This window comes from Polyergus mexicanus, unplaced genomic scaffold (genome assembly GCF_030449975.1).
Source record: "Polyergus mexicanus isolate NDT 795.1 unplaced genomic scaffold, iyPolMexi1.0 SCAF_7, whole genome shotgun sequence".
Taxonomy (NCBI): domain Eukaryota; kingdom Metazoa; phylum Arthropoda; class Insecta; order Hymenoptera; family Formicidae; genus Polyergus; species Polyergus mexicanus.
The window spans coordinates 11,124,217-11,143,711 of record NW_027223327.1 but is presented as its reverse complement, the minus strand read 5'-3'; the positions used below and the strand labels follow the sequence as shown (position 1 = coordinate 11,143,711).

General features: G+C 34.4%; 1 protein-coding gene across 6 annotated transcripts in view; it reads left to right on the top strand.

Annotated features, from left to right (window-relative positions):
* Tinc (transmembrane protein tincar) overlaps positions 1-19,495 on the top strand; it is a 115,777-nt gene that overhangs the window by 88,179 nt on the left and 8,103 nt on the right. For 4 of the 6 annotated variants that reach the window (XM_070299232.1, XM_070299230.1, XM_070299229.1 and 1 more), the window contains 7 exons: positions 13,343-13,951; positions 14,345-14,532; positions 15,023-15,216; positions 16,097-16,599; positions 16,992-17,196; positions 17,827-17,959; positions 18,944-19,150. In XM_070299232.1, coding sequence (XP_070155333.1) covers positions 13,343-13,951; positions 14,345-14,532; positions 15,023-15,216; positions 16,097-16,599; positions 16,992-17,196; positions 17,827-17,959; positions 18,944-19,150 — 2,039 coding nt within the window. Of the gene's footprint in view, positions 1-13,342; positions 13,952-14,344; positions 14,533-15,022; positions 15,217-16,096; positions 16,600-16,991; positions 17,197-17,826; positions 17,960-18,244; positions 18,296-18,943; positions 19,151-19,495 lie in introns of all 6 variants that reach the window. The other 2 variants (XM_070299233.1, XM_070299234.1) reach the window with 2 other exon arrangements.

The following is a 19,495-nucleotide window of genomic DNA, read 5'->3' as shown; positions in this document are numbered from 1 at the left end:
ATAATCACTGAAGAAGTAATTTTTTAATTATTGAAAGTAATATTTATGTTATAAATATTATATATCGCAGAAATTAATTTTTATAAAATTTAAGAAGTTGTAAAATCACAAGAATAATTATTCCAGTATTTTAAAGAACATTGAAATCAAAAAAGAACAGAACATAATTTTAACAGATTTATTAATGTTTCATTTTAACGCATACCATTACTGTCAAGCAACTATAATAATCATGTCTAATATAAACAGGCCACGCGAACATAATGATACATTATAGCATTTTATCGTGTCAATGGCACATTTTTTGTGCCAAGCTCAGCGAATGAATGACACGCCTGCGCTTACTGATACGCGATTTGACGAGATACGATTGTTGTTTCTCTCGACTACAACAGTTTGCTGTAGTAATTAATTCGATCGCGTACGGTTGTCTGTAACATTTATTAAAGATTGGCATTTTTTGAGTTACGAAGAAAATGTAAAACAAATTTCAGCAATTTTATTCTAATTCGATCATTATAGAAATCCTTCTGCTATTTATTCACTTAAAAAAAAAAAAAAAAAAAAAAAAAAAAAAAGTCGGGTTGTAAATATAATCAATATTTTTATAGGAGAAAAATATATTTGACTAAACTAAAACTTATTTTTAAACTGATATCAATTTTATAATCAGAAAAAATGTTAAATGAAATCGATAGACTCAGAAATGAACTGTGTTTAATATCTTCAAGAGTATACTTGGTGTATTAATGAGATTGTAATTAGGTATGATTGTAATTCTATTTAGGTATTTTTAAAAATGTGCATATACTCAGTATGTTCTGTATATAAGAGTTAAAGTGATTCATATTTCAACTTGTTTTTCGCAAAATAATATCTTACTCCACACTATACGTAAAAGATACCCGTGTAATAAGTGCCTTTTACTTTGCGCCCATAATCATGCAAATTTCAAGCTTCATTATAAATATTCTCGGATGGTGTTTCACGCAGAATAATAGAACTCCTTGGGGAACGCTCGCAAAGAAAGCCTTTAACTTTCATAAAACCTCCCTCGCGCTATCGCCGTGAATAGAAAATACATGATTGTTCGCTTCAATCAGCATTATAAGTGCAATAAAGTCCACTGTGCAATAGATTTGATACTATATCAACACATATATAACGTTTTAAGGAACGTAAACTGAAACACATAATTATTCGTGGCGAGTGTGATATTCTCTTCTTTATCCGCTATTATCATCGCGAATATTACTTTCATACTTATTGCTAATAAAGACATATGTCATTCCGATGTATTTCAGATTCATTTCTCTCGCTCAGATAAATTCAGGCAAAATAAATATTAACATATGCATTTAGTTTTTTTTTTTTTTAAATACGCATAATTTTGCTTATTTTTTTCCTTTTTATTGCTCACATATAGACTTTAAAATATTTACAATTGTTGGCACAATGATTTCATAAATCTTGAATTAATTATTAAATCAAAATCAAATTAAACTTTAAAAAATCAGAGTATTATTAAAATCATAACAAGAATGAAGATTTGTGATTTTTATATAAATGCGCAAAATTTTGTCTTTTGTAACTATTTTATAGTATAGCTGCGCAAAAAGAGTGATATTTTCACGCAGCACTTATAGCGCGAACAACCGCGCGCGGATTCAATGCTAGTGCCGCTAGTAGTACGAGTCGACAATTTAGATGGCGGATCATCGCCGGCGCAGAGTGGTATTCGAATGCCCCAAGCGCGACACGAAATTGCTATCGTTCATGCGAATGCTTGAAAAATAGATCCTCTTGAAACCTGCTGCACTTAAAGCGTTGCACGCGCATTATTGAGAGGTTACACCCATCATGGTAAACACAACTAAGCTTCCATCTGTGAGCCTTTTATTTGCGATAACACGATCGCGCTATCGACGAAACAAAGCCCGCGCGAATAATAAAATTGCTAATAACCAGATTGCAAGTCTGACGATTGCCATAAATGCCGATTGATTTTATGCCTCGTTAAAAGCCCTTCGTTAAACTCACAACTTTAAATGCGGATTCGAAAAATGCTAGACCATCCGATTAACGAGAGATATATATTCGGTAGATTTTATTAGCCTCGTAAATTGTATAAATCGCTTAAAGATTACAAAAATATAGTTGTTCCGTATTTAACTCCAGAGATCCGTAATGATTCTAGTTTTTTTTTTGTTTTTTTTTTTTAAATCAATGCCTTTTTTCGTAATTAAATGTGAAGAAAAATTTAATTCTTTATTGAAAAAATATGAATTAAATTCATAATTTATACGGATCAATTGTTGTACGAATTTACGTGTTTAAATTAAGTCTTATAAATCGTGAACATATTCCATACTTTAATTTTTAATCAATCATTTTATTATTAGTATGAGATACATTTCCAAATTAGAAAAACAAAGGATAATCCTGCCACCCAATGTCGAATTTGCATATTCATCGGCTCTTATTTATTAATTTAAAAAAAAAATAGATACCATTTTTTTTTAATATCGCGTCTTTATCGATAAGTCGGAATTGCGCGTTGCTATTATAATAACAAAACGCTTTATAATGAGTTTTTAAAGTGAAATACTCGATTAAATTTTAAAGAACATCTTCATGCTTTGATGAAATAAACATCGTCTTAATTTATAAAAATCGTTTAAATCCTCATTGTTCATAGAATTTTACAGATATTTCGCTATGTTTATAATTTCTTTTATTCCAAAACATCACTCAAAGAATGCTTCGCATTTAGGAAAGCGAGGGGGAAAGGAAGAAGCAGATAGGCATCTTCTGGCAACAACAGAGACATTCGTTAGAGTATCGTGGAAAGCTGTATGCGAAGTTGTTCGATAAGTCAGAATGAAAAGCAAACATCTTCCTTTGCGTACACTCACTTCCTACGATAGAGGCTCTTTCTTGGCATACACTTTCCACTGTTATCCGCTATTATAGCTTCTTCATCTGCAAGATTGCGATGTTTTATGCACACTATTATATCATTTTTACGTCTTTATTAGAAGATATATTTTTGATTTAATTTTTTATTTGGTCTTGCAATTTTTTATTTAATTAATTTGGTATCGAAAATAAAAAATTAATGGCAAATAATAACTCTCTTTTTAAATTTTTGAAAAAGAATATATGTGAATCTTAAACATAAATGTAAATATGAAAAGAATCGCGAAAGAAAATAATATTTAAATTTCATGTATTGTAAATAAATGGTACAATCTACTCAATCCATTAACAAGATTATTGCATAATACAAGATAAAATCGATAACTCTTACTTGGATTACATGATACGGCCATTATTCAGAATTTTATCTATGGTTAAATAATAGCAAAAATTTGGAATGAAAATCAAATCCAATAGCGAAATATCTGCTACACCTGCTTCGATTTTTCTGCCAAAGGGAAGACAGGCGGATAACCGACGGCTGTTACTTTTGCATACACATCTGTATCCGCACGATTTCCGTCCGTTAAAGTGAAAACCCGTGTTATCATTATGTCCGATCCCTTTTCCAGCACTCACGCCATAGCGAAAAACTTTCGACGTACTTTTCCGCTCCGAATCTCGCAATCGACAAGATCTCTGGCCATCTCTCTCCGTAGCGTATCCAATTTTCCGTGCAGATATCGACTGACGGATTGATTGATTTTAACGAAACTCGAGAGAGGATTTCTCGAACGTAAACCCTCTCAGCGCGGACAAGGTGGCGTCAAAGTTTGCTCATTATACCTGTTGCTAATGGGGATCACGCGCTAATGATTCGCTTGGTAGAAACTTTACAGATTCGTGAAATGTAAAATTCCTTTTCGTTTCAGTCAAGTCGATTAGATCCATTCAAGAAAAGAGAGAAATGCAAATAATCATAAGGTGGATCAAATGCATCGGAATAATTTGAAAACTTTCTAATAGTGTGTATTCAGACACGTAACATTTTCCATTGAGCAAGAATTTCGAGTATATCTATATAATTAGTATCGATTTAAAAAATAAACTCGTAGAAAAGTAAAACAAGGAGAAAAAGCAATTACGCAAGATTGAATCTCACCCAAAGAATTGCGTTCACCGGATTCACTCGCAAAAAGATCTTTATTTCAAATAAAAATTAATATTTTAAGACCTAACAATTATTTAATTTTCAATTAGAGTTACTTTATTATTAGTGATTTTTTATGTAAAACACAATACACGATAATTATTTTACGAAAATACGGAATGAGATAGGACAAATCTTAGCATTTAATTATAAAAGTTTAATAATGTTTGTGCTATGCTATTCGATAAAATCAAACAATCCGTACAATTTTTGATAGCTTACCAATTTAATTTTCTAGACTAGATAGAGAGAACGACATATATTTATCGTGCGCGTGATGAAACGCGGAAATGTATATACAATATATGATGAAGATAATTTACAGTCACGCAATTTCAGGGCGTGGAACTTTAGATAATAAAATCTCGCTCTACCACTTAATGATCGCAAACAAAATGAGAACGCGCGTTATAAGCTGAGGTCTATAGACCTGCGGCTACCGGTCTGGTCTCTTGCAATCATACGGATGGTGTGTTTGAATATCAGAATAAAGAGGTGCGGGTAGAGTGACGGTCGTGGATATTCCTCGACAGTCATAAATATTTAAGCGCCCCTCGAACTCTCCCCTCGTAAATGTATGGATGAAACATTGCGCGCCATAAAACTTTCGAAATCACATCGGGGGAGGTAGCTCCACAGAGTGTCTGTTGATTTTATAAACAAAGAAGTTGTCAGACGATATCTGGCAGTGCGTTTCCTTATAATATTTATATATCCAACGCGCGAAAAATAATACGGGAGGATTAAGTAAAATCGAAATCAAATACTGATATGCACAGCGAAGTATAAATTTTCAATCAAATGTAAATTTTGCACGGCAGAAATAAAAATTTTCTTCATAATCCATGATATTATTGTATAATCTATGCTCTGATTCTAGTATTATCTAACATAAGATCTGAACAAGCACAAACACACAGATTCCTCATACTAAAAATAAAATTGTTAGCACAGAGTGATCGAAAGTCACGTGGTATGGAAATAAGCGAGGACCTTTAAATCAATTAGAAAAAAATTAAAATTGCAAGTTTCTTTTTTAATCTTCGCATAGAAAATCTCGCATCTCAAGTTTACACGATCCCCCGCAATAAATGCGCGATTTCGATTAAAATTTATTAATCTTCTCCTGTCACCAAGTTTTCCCAAGTTTCCATACTTTGATCCTTTCTTTCGTTAATAAGCTGCCGGAGATAAATCTTTTATCCTTTTTTTCTTTCTGATGATAATACTGAAAATAAGGTAACTTCCAATTTTAACTGCGTTATCGCCGCGAAAGTTTCGCGCGACGGGATGAAGAGGCGGACGGGGATGTAACAGGGTAACTTCGTCCTGGCTACGTCCTCGCTCGTGTATTGATCGGTCAGGTGTGTGCATACAGTTTGCTGCAGGATTTCCCGTTCGTAGAATCCCTTCTCTCCTTGAACGTCCCTGTCTCGTTTAAACCTTTGAAAGCTCGCGGCGATTCCTGTCCTGTTTTCCTCGCGGAGAATTGATGCAATTTCACAATGTAACTTGCATCAACGACTGACTGCTTTTTCTCGTATACGATAAACAGCCTTGTCTATCGCAAAAAGTAATAGTTATATAATTTTTAAATTGAGTTATACGTATATATTTTGAATTTATATATAATTAAGAAAATAGTTAAATAATTTTCTATTAGAAATATATATATATATATATACATTTACAGTGAACAGTAATAGAGTGTTATGATATTTTACGGAGTCAGGGAAACGCAATATACTGACGAAGCTTCAACAAAAGAGTATTGTTTTAATGCGCATACATTGTGTTTAGCATTAAAATAGCATTAATTCTCTCGTGTAAAATATTTGCATTTGTACGTTTGTACCTTTTTAAATGGATGGAATATATTACGTCAATAATTGTAACTAAAATGCAATGCTTAATAAAATATCATGAGAGTATGAAAAAGACGAATTATATCTTGACAAAAAAAAAAAAAAAAAAAAAAATGAAATACGTTTACACATGAATGGATATTGTTGAGTTTGTATCTGTCTTCTCACACAGATGACAGTGAGTAGATATAATAGCTGATTATTTTTGTAAGAAAAAAAAGTATATAAAATTTTTAATAACAATTGAATCTTTTGCTATTAACAAATTTTTACGTATATATTAGTCAATTTCTTGAACCGAAAAAAAATTTTTCAATAATAAAAACAGTCGAAGTTTGAATAATTTCGATGGTTTTCAACATAACCGTTTTTACATATGTTCTTTGAGAGAAAAATTTTCTCATAAGACGTCGGAGTCATGGATGAAAAATAAGCAACTGCAGCTGTCACGAATTATAAACGATATTTCTCTCTCTCTCTCTCTCTCTCTCTCTTCTCTCTCGTGTACTCGCGGGGCGGAAATAACGTGTGCAAAGCGCAGAGAGCGAAGGGACAACCGCACAAGAACCGAGGAAGAATGTTCCAATGGGATACCATCGTTCTCTGTCGTCCGGTTCTCCTCTTCACTTCCGGTTCCCCTCCTCTATAACTCCGCTGATTCTGTTTGCCCTACGCTTTCCCTTGCGGGGTTGATTGCAGCGAGCCGCCTGACGGCTCTATTCCACGCACGTTGACCATAACCGAATTAGCGCGTAATTAGTTTACATAAAATTACACCGACTGACTCTGCCCTTTTCCTCCCTCGCGTGCATCTTGCACCCGTCCGTCCGCCTTCCGTTCTCCTCTCCGTCTTCCTAATGGACCGGTCGGTCGATTATATCTACGGAAGGGAGGTGCACCTGTCTATCGCGTTCTACACGCTAACACGCTCGAGAGCCTATCGCCCAGCTTGCTACGCAATTTCATTATCGATGATTTAGTTGCATCCCAGTACGGGGTGTTGCACCGCGCGGCCGGAAGTGCCGGGATACGCCGATGGTTTACGAGCTGTGTGATGTTTGCTCGCGTGCAAGCATCGGCAAAATCGGAGATGTAATTGTCAGCAATAATCATCCTTAGAGGGTTTCCTAGATTTTTGCTTTTAAAATTTCAAAGATTCGCGGCATCGAAATTATCAATTTCTTATTCCTCTGTTATAATACAAAACTTAACGATTAATCTAAAATTGATTACGGTATAAATAATATTATATTTCTACATTTAAATTTTGTTTCTAAAATTAAATAAATTTTTTTATATATTGTCTATTTATTTACAATAATCTTTACATTGATTAGTATAATTTTATAATGTTTTTTCACTCCTTGTATTATTTTATTAATAATTCTTTATTTTCAATAAAAATCGAATATAATTAATTATTAGCAATTCTTTTTTTAAATAATAAACATCCTCTATTATATAATAAACATCGTTTACATCAACTGTAGTTCAAATCGCACAAGCTCATTAATTGTTTTTTTTATATTTATACCTAAATCATACGTGCGACGAGACGAATAATATTATATTTCTACATTTAAATTTTGTTCCTAAAATTAAATAAATTTTTTTATATATTGTCTATTTATTTACAATAATCTTTACATTGATTAGTATAATTTTATAATGTTTTTTCACTTCTTGTATTATTTTATTAATAATTCTTTATTTTTAATAAAAATCGAATATAATTAATTATTAGCACTTCTTTTTTTAAATAATAAACATCCTCTATTATATAATAAACATCGTTTTCATCAACTGTAGTTCAAATCGCACAAGCCCATTAATCGTTTTTTTTTTATATTTATACCTAATCATACGTGCGACGAGACGATACGTAATCTGCGTATCTTTCACACCGCAAGATGTGACATGTGCATCATGTGTACTACGCGCGCGTTGGCGCGACACGAGTGCATCTCTCCGATATGACGCATCCCATATTCATAGACTCGAACGCAAAGCGCAACATATTTCATGTGCAATTCCTACGATCCATCCGATATTCTGTAAAATATGCATGCGTGTTATCATTACCGTTCTACGTGGCGCAAACCGTTCTCGCGCGAACGCATCGTACCCAACGATAACACGCTTCAACGATACCCACGTTATACGCCTTGACGTGAATAATTTTAAAATCGCGAATGCGTGATCGAATATCGCGAAAAATTGCGCCATTGTTTACATTTTGCCGATACGTTATTCATCACGTGTAAATATTTCCTTGCTGCATAAACGTGTAATTTCGCAAATATTGTATAATGAACGCAATCAATTCTGCGTTAATGAATAAGAGTATATTATTAGAAACATCGCTACTTTTCATCGCAAAGGTCAGCTCGTACGGTCTTTACATATTATACAAAGTATGCTGCGTAAATAATATGACATATGAGAGGAGGATGTGTCAATATCCATGCCCTTCGCCCTTATGGAACAAGAGAAGCATCCTCGCGTTAATGCATCGTTTTTCAACGAGGAGTCATTTCGCTATGTGGATGCCGTGTACGATCGGTCCATTATAACGCGAATGGCATGGCACTTTTGTCTACCGAGTTGGAATACCGAGTCGGCGTGATAACGCCATTACAAAGGTCACTGTCGTGACCCTCCTTCCTTTTCTCTACCGACAACGAGAAGAGTGGGTGGCTGACTGGGGATCAGGGGTTGCCGGTAACCGCCCTCCGCGTCTCGACGTCGGCTCTCTTCCTATATTCATGAACTTGAACGTGACCGTTAGCAAGTCATATCCGACTTGTATACGAGTGCGGAAGAAAGATTATCCAGTCGCGACCAGAATCTCTCGCGATTCCGAGGAATAACGTTAGCAATGCAAAAAATTTTCTCGCATTCGGGAGTTCAAATGTTTCTACATTTTTGGAGCATGATATAAAGTGTATTCTTAACTACACGATGATTAAAGATAATATTATGGCTGTTGATTGAAAAATGTTTTATTAAAAGTTTTTCTACGATGTCTGGAAGCAACGTGCATGGTGCTCCTTATCGAAATAATTCTGTTAATTATTTGTACATTATTCTTTTTTATAATCGTAATTTAAAATACTGTCACCAAAAACTTCACTATAATGACAGAAATAAGGATTAAAAATTAAGGATATGTTTATATATTTTAAAATATACTTGTTACATTTATAGCGTAGGTTTGGATCGATCATTGTCTAATTATATTGTTATATATTTTTAAAAAAGGATGCTGAAAACATGCATCTCTGAGATGAATGAATCAAAATGAATTGAGAACATTGACTATCACAAATACATGAGAGATATATATTGTCTTCTTGCATTTTATTATTCTCTACATTAACTTCTAAATCAATACAGTTTAAAATGCAGAATTTTAGACGACATCGAGAAAATGAAATTGATAAAAAATGCACATATTGCTCATCCAATATGGATTTATTTTTTATTATACGAGAATTCTGGATAATATCAACATCTATATTTTTCCAAGCATCTTATAAATAGCGACGTTACATAAATACACAGGTCATATGTGCTCGATATTGCCTGCGATACATTGTCAGAGAGATGCAACTTTATTAGAAAATACTGAAAATGCATGTTGATGCGTGCGATTTTGTAAGCCATTAAACATGCATAATCAACCGATTAAATATGTCCATCCAAGAATACAAATTTCATTGTTTGCGACCGTTATAATACAATTATAATATGAGTACAATTACGTGCATGAATTGATACGTTGATAATGAGACTGTTATTCGCGCGCAGTTGATTTATATGGTATAGAGAAATTTTTGTCCACTCCCGCATTAAACACACAATGTCAATCGATACGCATTTTAATTAACCGGAGCTTCACTTCTCTCACCGCAACTGTAATACTTAACTAACCGCAATTTCCAAATTTATCAAATTTTCACGATTGTATTTTCATATAACAAACATGCCTTCGATATTCAACTCTTGTTGTAACTCTTACAACGGAAAACCGTTCTGAAGTTTATCTGAGAAACGAGAAGTCTCTCTCTCTGTCTGAAAAGACGAAATTGTTCTTCCTGTTCAGAAATCGTAAGGAGGAACAACTTTGTCTTCGTCCTTGCTATTGACGCATCTCGGGATATATGGTAGAGTAACTTCGAATAAGACGGGGTTTCTCCTATAGCTTTCTATCTATGTACCTTATTGTAAGTTTAGAAGTTGTAACAACCTCTTGAGCTAAAGTGGATTATAGTAGGTTTTTATCCAATTCCTTCGGAAGTATAAAAATCGAATGTCACGAAAATTGTTGTTATTTAGATACAGTTTAGTCACACGCGCAAGTTTTTCTCCTGCGTATATTTAGCGTCATTATTTTTAATTACTCGTGACTACAAAATATTCGCATTAATTTTTATAATTGTAACAATTTTGCGCAATTAATTATCATCGAAAGTAGCGTTTTCACTACAAGAAAGGTCAAATGAAAGCGACATAATCTGACTTAAGGCTGCAGGATACCCGCATTTTTGTCCTTCTCGCGGCTTAACCCCTTCCTACGTCATCCCCGACGGGATTAAAGATACCGAGAATGCGGAACCTCGACGGTGAAGGACACCGTGGGGCGTCAGAGGTTGAGAGAAGTTTAATCCCCCGGCTGTAATTACGCTGTATTCCGAGACTAAAAATATTTCAAACCCCGAAGGAGAAGGGATAAACGCGCGCGCGCGCGCGGTCAGGATGTAAGGGACAGTCAATTAAGCGCGACTTTGTAGCTTCGACTGAATTTCCCCGCATAATTTTCACTCTCTCGACGCTCGTCATTGTATGTATTGTCCATTTGTCAGAAGAGAATCAAGCTCGGACGAGCATATGGAATCGGATTCACGCTCGTTTCCTAGTCTTTCGAATTCGACACAACTTTGAAAATTAAAATTAGTAACTTAACGTACATATATAGAATCTACAAGAGCAAAATCGTGAGACAAACTTTACAAATAATCCTTTTTACAATGTTATCGCTATAGGAGACCAAATTAAAACTGAAATTAAAACAGTAACAGAAATTTCGCATAGAAGCGATAATCATAGCGTCTCTTTTTCACATCTAGCCAGATTACGATCTCTCGATCGCAACAAAATTTATTAATTTCTTTATTCAATAGCACAATAGCGGAACAATATAATTAAAATGTAATTATTCAATGTGAAACGGCGGATTGCCTTGAATTATTGTTGCGCTACTACATTTGCACGAATATTACTTCAGACAGCAAAGTTTCGTTGAGGGCTCATTAACTAAAATCAATTACGGACAGATTTAATTTTTCGCGAACGGTAAAATTAATTCAATACCATTTTCATATTCCTCATGTATAGGATATTAGCACATTGAATCTCACACAAATAAGATCAATTCAATTAATGATAGACGATCATATATTGGATAAAATAACACGTTAAAGACGCGTTAGTATAACGGAGAATTAATTCTTTTATTATGAAAGTAAAGAAATGTATATAAATTGTATTATCACAAACGTGTTAAAATATTAAGAAATATTGTACATTATCTTTCTTGGTATTATAAAATTGTTAAAATATTATTAAACGCTATTATAGAGTAGTTATATATTAATAAATCATATATGATAATTATCACGATCTCTTCACATTATTTAAATCAGAAATTTTTATAAGATATCAGATTTTTAACAACTTAAATATTACAAGTTTTTTCAAGATGGTTTTATAACTTATTAATTGTGAATAATTTTAACTCTCCCCCCCCCCTTTCTCTCTCTCTCTATCCAGCCCTCTCTTTCTCCCGCTCTCCGTCTTTCTCTCCCTCTCCTCTCTCTCTCTCTCTCTCTCTCTCTCTCTCTCTCTCTCTCTCTCTCTCTTTCAAAGTAATATAATGCTTATAAATGCACAAAGAAAGAGAGACTTAATTAAATTAATACACACTGAGAGATATCTAACATATACGACGCATTATAGAAAATTTGACAATATCATATGATATATCAAGGCATCAATTATGAATTTGATTCAATTATGAATTCAATAATTTTTGAATATTACACAGATATCATCATATAAAATATGTCTGTCCTCTTTGTTTCTCTTTGAGTATTATGGCTGCTAAATACTAAGATTTTGTCCTGCGATTTATTTTGTTCGATGGAATCAGTAATAATCGATCAAAGTTTAAAGGCGACTAAAACGGCAGAAAAGAAAGCCAAGCCAATAAAGAACAAATAAAGACAAAAACGAAACTTAAAAGTACCTAAGAAGTGTTTTAAATCGCGGTGGGGAGAAAAAGAATCTTTACCATTGTAAGTAAAAGAGCGGAGTAAATTGTTTCAGACAGGAAATCGATGTATTGGTATTTTCTTTCGTACTTCAATATCTATTCAGAACCTTTTTACAGACTTCCGTGAAAGTGGACGATTGAAGGTTTAATGAATACCAGCAAGTGAAAGGGAAATTTTTTTTAATTACGAATTTTATAAGTATTGTTATTAATTATGTTGCAGAAAATTTTAAGCAAGCATTTCCAAAATTTATAATTAGATAATGTTTCCTGTATATTTACACCATTATAAATAAGTTTCTACATGTAATCTTATTTTTATAATATTGTTATCCTGTTAATTATTGATTGACATTTAATATTAATAACATTTATGAAAAAAAATATAATTTGCGCTTTTTAATTATTATATTTTCGTTAATTTTTATTTATCAGAGCGAATAAACAAAATATTCAGCGTTGACCAACCATAATAACACGAAATATTAATAGAGACCAATGGCCGGTACCATGACGACACTTATCTCTTCTGGAACACTCTGCGACAAGTCTCTTCGAGGGTCACTCGATCGAAGGAAAGCTTCGTGCTGTCATTGTCCCTTTTCAAACTCACCACCACTTTACTATATGCAATAAAGCCGGTTATAAAGCAGGATATCGCGACAAAAAATCTCGTTCACCCAAGTGGCCGAAGGATAATTGAATTGAGTCTGCTTATCGTAAAAAATTGAAAAATGCCAGCTTGATGCGTTAAGAGATGAAAGGATAAACGCATCCATCGAAAAAAAATTATGAGAAATTAAATAAATTATAATAAGAGTATTAAGATACAAATTAAAACAAAATGAGATTGCCAAGCAAAAAAGAATATAAAATATATGTAAAAATATGTAAATAAAAAACTCAAGAATATTTTTATATAAAATTTTATATGTTATACTAACACGAAAATTAATTCTTTATTATTATTTTTTTTTTATACTCAAGCAGATATTTTATCATCTCATGTTATAGACGCGATATGGAGAACCGACCTTGACTGGATGGTGATGCATCGCGATCGTCTGGTGCTCCTAAGTTTCATGAATCCGATCGGCAACTTAAGCACCCTGACAGGCCCGATAACTCCTCAGCCTTTCGTAACTCTAACCCCGGAAGAAGGCAATAACGATAACATCGATAAACTCACTACGTCGACGTCTGGTCTAATAAACATGGCGCTTCCTGATGTTATCGAGACTCGTGCTGAAGAAGCGACCACCATGTTCTCAGCTATTATCCATCCAATCATCACAGATCCACCTTCATCCCGAACTACCTCGAGCACCGGTACAACTTCCAACAAGACAACTACGACGAGCACTGAAACGACTTCAACAACTTCGAAAACGACATTCCTCCCGAAGAATAGTACCGTAAGACGTCCAACCGCGAGAACTATCACCAGAAACGGCAGTTCGAAAAGCAGATCGAAGGCGAAGAATCTAACGAGGATGTCAACCACGGCGAAACCTTCTAGAACCGCCGGTTCGGGAAATATGACAGCACAGAGCATGTCGTTAACGATGAACAGTCTAGCAGATCTCGATCATCCCGAAAATTTGAATCTGGAACTTCAAACAGGTAAATCATTCATCGATTTACATATTCTATCGAAAATTGATCACTTTTTGTCGCTTTTGGAGATTATTTTGATGCGGAAAATATTTTCGAACAACAATAAAATTAATGAATATGTACGCATTGTAAAAACGGCAAAAATAACTATTGCATTTACGTAGGGAATGATAAAACATTTTATTCCATTAGTGGTCGTGTAAAAAAATCATGAAGCAATTAACAAAACAACGAAAATTGAAAAGAAGTGGTGCATATTTTTTTGATAATGACTTATAAAATATTCGCGCTGGAATCACAGATTTGACTCTCTACACGCCGTGTAATGGGAATAAATATCGCGAAAATATTCGCTCGGAAAAAGATAGATTTATACACCTGGCATACTTCGTTTTTCAGCCGAATCATACGGCCCGATTACCCTGGAATATCTGAATTACGCCGCCGCGCTCGGCGTCTACTCGGTAAGATATCCCGCCGTCTTCTGGTCGTGCAACAAAGCATTGGGTACAATTTTCAGTCTGCAGCTGGTCGTGAATTCAGCGCAGAGTCTTCTGGCTTATGCCGGAATGTCCGTCCTTTATAAGGTAACGAACGCAAAGTATTCAATGCCACTTAAAACTTGCAAGAAACTTCACTAACGTCTCAATCGGCCCCTTCTTCTCGCGTATACTATTACTCGCGCGAATACTAGGAAGATTATAAGCTAAAACTCAATAGAACGTTAAGAATTTCGAGAAATGTCGGGAATCTTTAGAAATATATTGCGCAACAAGATGTCTGCAACTTGTCTGAAGGACCTAAGAAATTGACAAATAAAATTGAAAAAGAAATTGGCTAAAAATTGCAAAGGAGAATTTAAAACTATTATCAAAATAGAAGAACGTGTATTTTAATATAAAATACAGGTTTTAAATCGCGTACAATTTTGTTACTATAACATGTCACTACTTGAGAGAATATTATCCCAATCTTATATCGAGAAAAGAGAAAAGAAAATACAATATATTGATTTAGATTTTATTTTCTCATATGTTGTGCTAACGATATCTTCAAAAAATGTATACCTGTTCTTAGGTTCAAGTGGTAGGTCCCTTAAAGGTTCTGCCATTCCTTCGACATCGTACCGTAGCAACGATGAGTACAATCTCGACAATATTCGGAGACTCTTACTTCGTGCTGGATCCTCCGGTAACTCTCGTGCTCTTCGCCCTCTCATCCTTCCTCGTGCTCTGTTCCAGCATGGTCATGTATTTCTACGCCCACGGCAGGTAAATATTTAGTATGAGAGCTTATTCAACCCGCATCTCATCGATTAAACTCCGGCAGAAATTACCTGCCAAGCTCTTTCTTTTGCGATGAAGATTATCTGGCCCGCCCGCCGTTATCAGATAAAAGTAAATAAACGAATTCGTGCTCTTTAGATTATAGGAGAATTATCGTACCAAGAACAGACGCTTATCAATTAATTTCTTTTTTCGTGGAACATTTTTAACATTTTATTTTGAAATATAGAAATATATTTTTATTATAGTTAGATTTATTTATTAGAGTTGAATTTATACTTCCCTTTTGAAAAATCCATGTATTTATCATTGAATTTTATCATTGAACGCAAAAACAACATATTTTTATCGCGGAATTCAACGACCTTATAATTTTTGCTTTCCATTCGGATTTTATTTGATTTACTAATTCGCTAATTTGAAGCAGCGCTTGAAGTACGTACAAAACAAGCGTGCCTTCCGATACTATTATTATTCAGTATAAAAGAGTCATTAGACTCTTCTCTTAATACTTCCCTTCCTTCTTTCTCGGTTTGCCGTAGCATACAACAAAGGATAGCAATTAACAACCTCGATGCCATAGGATATCTCTTTACCGGCTTTGTCTTTAAAAGAGAAGTTTCAATTTAATTCAAAAAATTAAAAAAAAAAGAGAGATAGAAAAGCGGAGGAGTTCGCGCTATATGAAGGGGTGGAAAGTATAATTATAAGTTATATCCAAGATATAAAAATTTAAAAAAACGATAGATTTTGCCATCTTATATAATAGAAGACCAATTTTAATTAATAAATATATACGTTTATATAAATATAAACGATGATAGTAAATACGAGTATGACTTTTGCATCGTACAATGATACGCAGGTTCACGGCATTCCTAAATCAGGAACGCGAGCGTCGTGTGATCTTGTCTAAAGACGGCCGCGACAGTAATGGCTGGGTCTACTTGCCACACTGCGCCGCCCTGGTCGTGTTCCTGGCGATCGCGATTTGCGGCGCCCCATTACTCTATGACTACACCGTGGTGTACCGCGGTAGCCTGGACGGCGCCATCCTCGCCTGCATCATCGGCACGATAGTCCACCTCTTCCTCTGGCTGTTACTCTGGATATTTCTCACCGTCAAGCAACGCTGGACGTTCAAGCTACGCGTGACCATCGGACGCGCTACCGTGAGATCCGCGAGGTCGGTCAAACTCGTGACCGACGTCGACCTGCTGTCGACCAGAGATGATGAGGACGGCACTAGCGCGCCTTTGCTCGTTGTCGGTAACGGCAGGACTTACACTATCGCCGACACTTCGCCGAAAAGGGCTATCATGAGTGTCATACAAAAAGTCGCTATGGAAAGGAAAGCTCGATCGCAAGGTGAGAAGACATAGCAGCAAAAGTGCCTTCAAAATTCGAAAGTTTGAATTTGCGCACGATTATTAGACATACGTACTTCCCTTTTTTACAGTAGATTCCACGTTGGCAGATAAAGGATTGATTTATTGTTTGATATATATATATATATATATATATATATATATATATATATATATATATATATACATCTTTTTTACACAAAGATTTTTTTATAAAGATATTTCTTTTTTTTTTCTTTTTTTTCTTTTTCGAAATGATGAAAAATAGCAGCAGATGCAAATCATCGAGCGTAAAATAGAATGAGCTGTAGATATTTAAATCCTGATCAATGAAAAATACGAACGGCTAATATCGCTCGAATGTGATTGATTCTCGTTCCGCATCCGTTGCAGGCGGAGGAAACGTCGATGGAGTCGACGGCGAATCGACGGCTGACGGTGACGAGCAGATCTACTGGCTTAGGCCGAAATTACGCCCCTCGCCCGCGCAATCCCCGAGCGACACCGGCGATGCACCGACGTCCGATAAGGGTTGGCTGAACAAGAAGCTCAAGCATAAGGTCACCTTTAACGACCTGCCTAGTACGTCAGGCTCGCGGTAACTACCCTCCTCCCTCCTCTCTCTTGGTGTCTTTGTATATCTGTTTCTACGCTTTCAACACTCTCTGCTCCCCACGTTACATTACTACAATAATACAAGTATTTGCAAGCGCTTTTATACAACTTCTTCACCGTGCCTGAAGTATTCAATACGAAACTAAATTTTTCCAACGAACTTTATTAATTTGTAGCTATATTTATTTCTGCCATACATTGCCATGATGAAAGAACACACTGAGTACAAATATAGCTTTGTTTGTATATATATTGGGAAGCTTGGATTTTATTTCGATAAAGCACGATATATTGAAACCATGCTATATATAAAATATTCACCTAAGACCTAAGGTATGACTCGTTCACGTTATTATGCTCTCTCGCAATATGTTCTATTTATTTTTTCTATCCCTTGTTGATGTTATCAAGATCTTTTATCTAGAATTGAAATTTATCATTATGCGTGTGGTAGTTCACGAAAAATTATCTATATATATATATCCATATCTATTCCGCTTGATTTATTATATCCAAATCGCCTTATCACCCGTTTCTCCATCTTTCTTCAGCAATCGTTGTATAATCGCACGAGATCGCAGGACACTTTTCGATTGCCATTTCTGATTTCTAGTAATAAGGGAAAAGCCAGACGAGGCGTCGCCGACGGCGGGCCTGACGATGACGGAGATTACGCCACGTTACGCGAATTACCGTTAATCAACTCGATGGACCCAGCCGAGGATACCACCTCTGAAGAAAATAAGGTAAGCTCTAATCTTATAATAAGTTGATTCATAAAAGAAAAATATATTATTTTACTAGTTTTATCACTTTCTTATTTGTGAAACATTAGATTTTTTTCTTTTTATATAAAAATTTATTATTAAGAATTGGGAATTTTAATGAAGTATTTTTAAGCAATTTTATGATTCAAGAAAGAGAAATTGTTGCTTATTACATTCGTTACTTATCATATTTTACTACACCGAATATGCTTTCATCGCATTTTCGGCTGCTTTTAATTTAAAGATTTTCTTTGCATTTGACAGTGGCAAAGATGGCCGATAAGTCGTAGGGCTGGTATACCTAAATTCAGGAATGTAAGATACACATAATTTTTTTTTACTTTGACATATCAATTATAACTGCGTGTGTGTTCTTAACCGTCCACTAACAAATCCTGTAATAGACATAGATTTATAGAATTTATTTGAATGAATGGACGCAATATAAATATGAATTAATAGATTTTTCTTTAATGATTATATATTATAATATTATTATTGAAAAATAGTACATATATAATAGTTTGATAAAATATTGTAGCTTGTATTATTAATAGATATAAAAAAACCAATAAAGAATATTCTATATTCGAATCTTTTTACGTAGGATTCTATGTTTTTAATATATCTTTAATTAACATATGTATTTTTATATTATCATTTTTAATTAATATGTGCGATTGTACATAATCATATGTATGACATATAGATATATATGTATATGTGTATATATATATATATATTTTTTTTTTTATTTTTGATATTGACACATATAATATAATTACACGAAGCATTCATAGCTTGGCAATTAGATAATAAATAGTTGACAATGTTGTCACAACTTTGATTTTATACAAATACATAAAAATATTTTTTACAGTTTTTGTGAATTGATATTTTTAATCGTTACGCATGAAACTAAAACGTCACTGCGCGAATACTAACAGTGTCGCCTTTTGACAGTTGCTCGAGTGCGTGAACGACGATCAAGTGACTTACTACGCGAATGCGAATCGCGATCTACAACCATCGGAAGGTGATCCTTCGCCTCTTTTGACTCCTGATCCTTTACCCGATCCCCCGGAAGAACCGCTTCCGTTACCACCTCCAACTCCGACATCTGCACCAACCACTGATATTATCACGGCGCCACTAACTACGAATGCCCAGGTACTAACAGCCTTAACCGCGCATTGTCCACGTAGACGAAGACATGAGGTTGTCATTGCACTGGAGATATTCGGCATTAATTTAAATATCTTTAATTAATTAATAACTGTATACACGAAATTGAATGTTTATTATGTATTTATTTATTGTTATAGATAACATTGTCTAAATACATTTTTGTTAATAAATCCTAATCATTCTCGTAGAATTGTGCATCGACAATCTCACATTTATTGCAACTCTGCATGCAACTCCACATTATCCTTATATCCTTGTAGCCAAAACCATGAAAAGTTAATAGAAAGAGAAAATGTACGCTATCAAGAAAAAGTAGATTGCAATGTA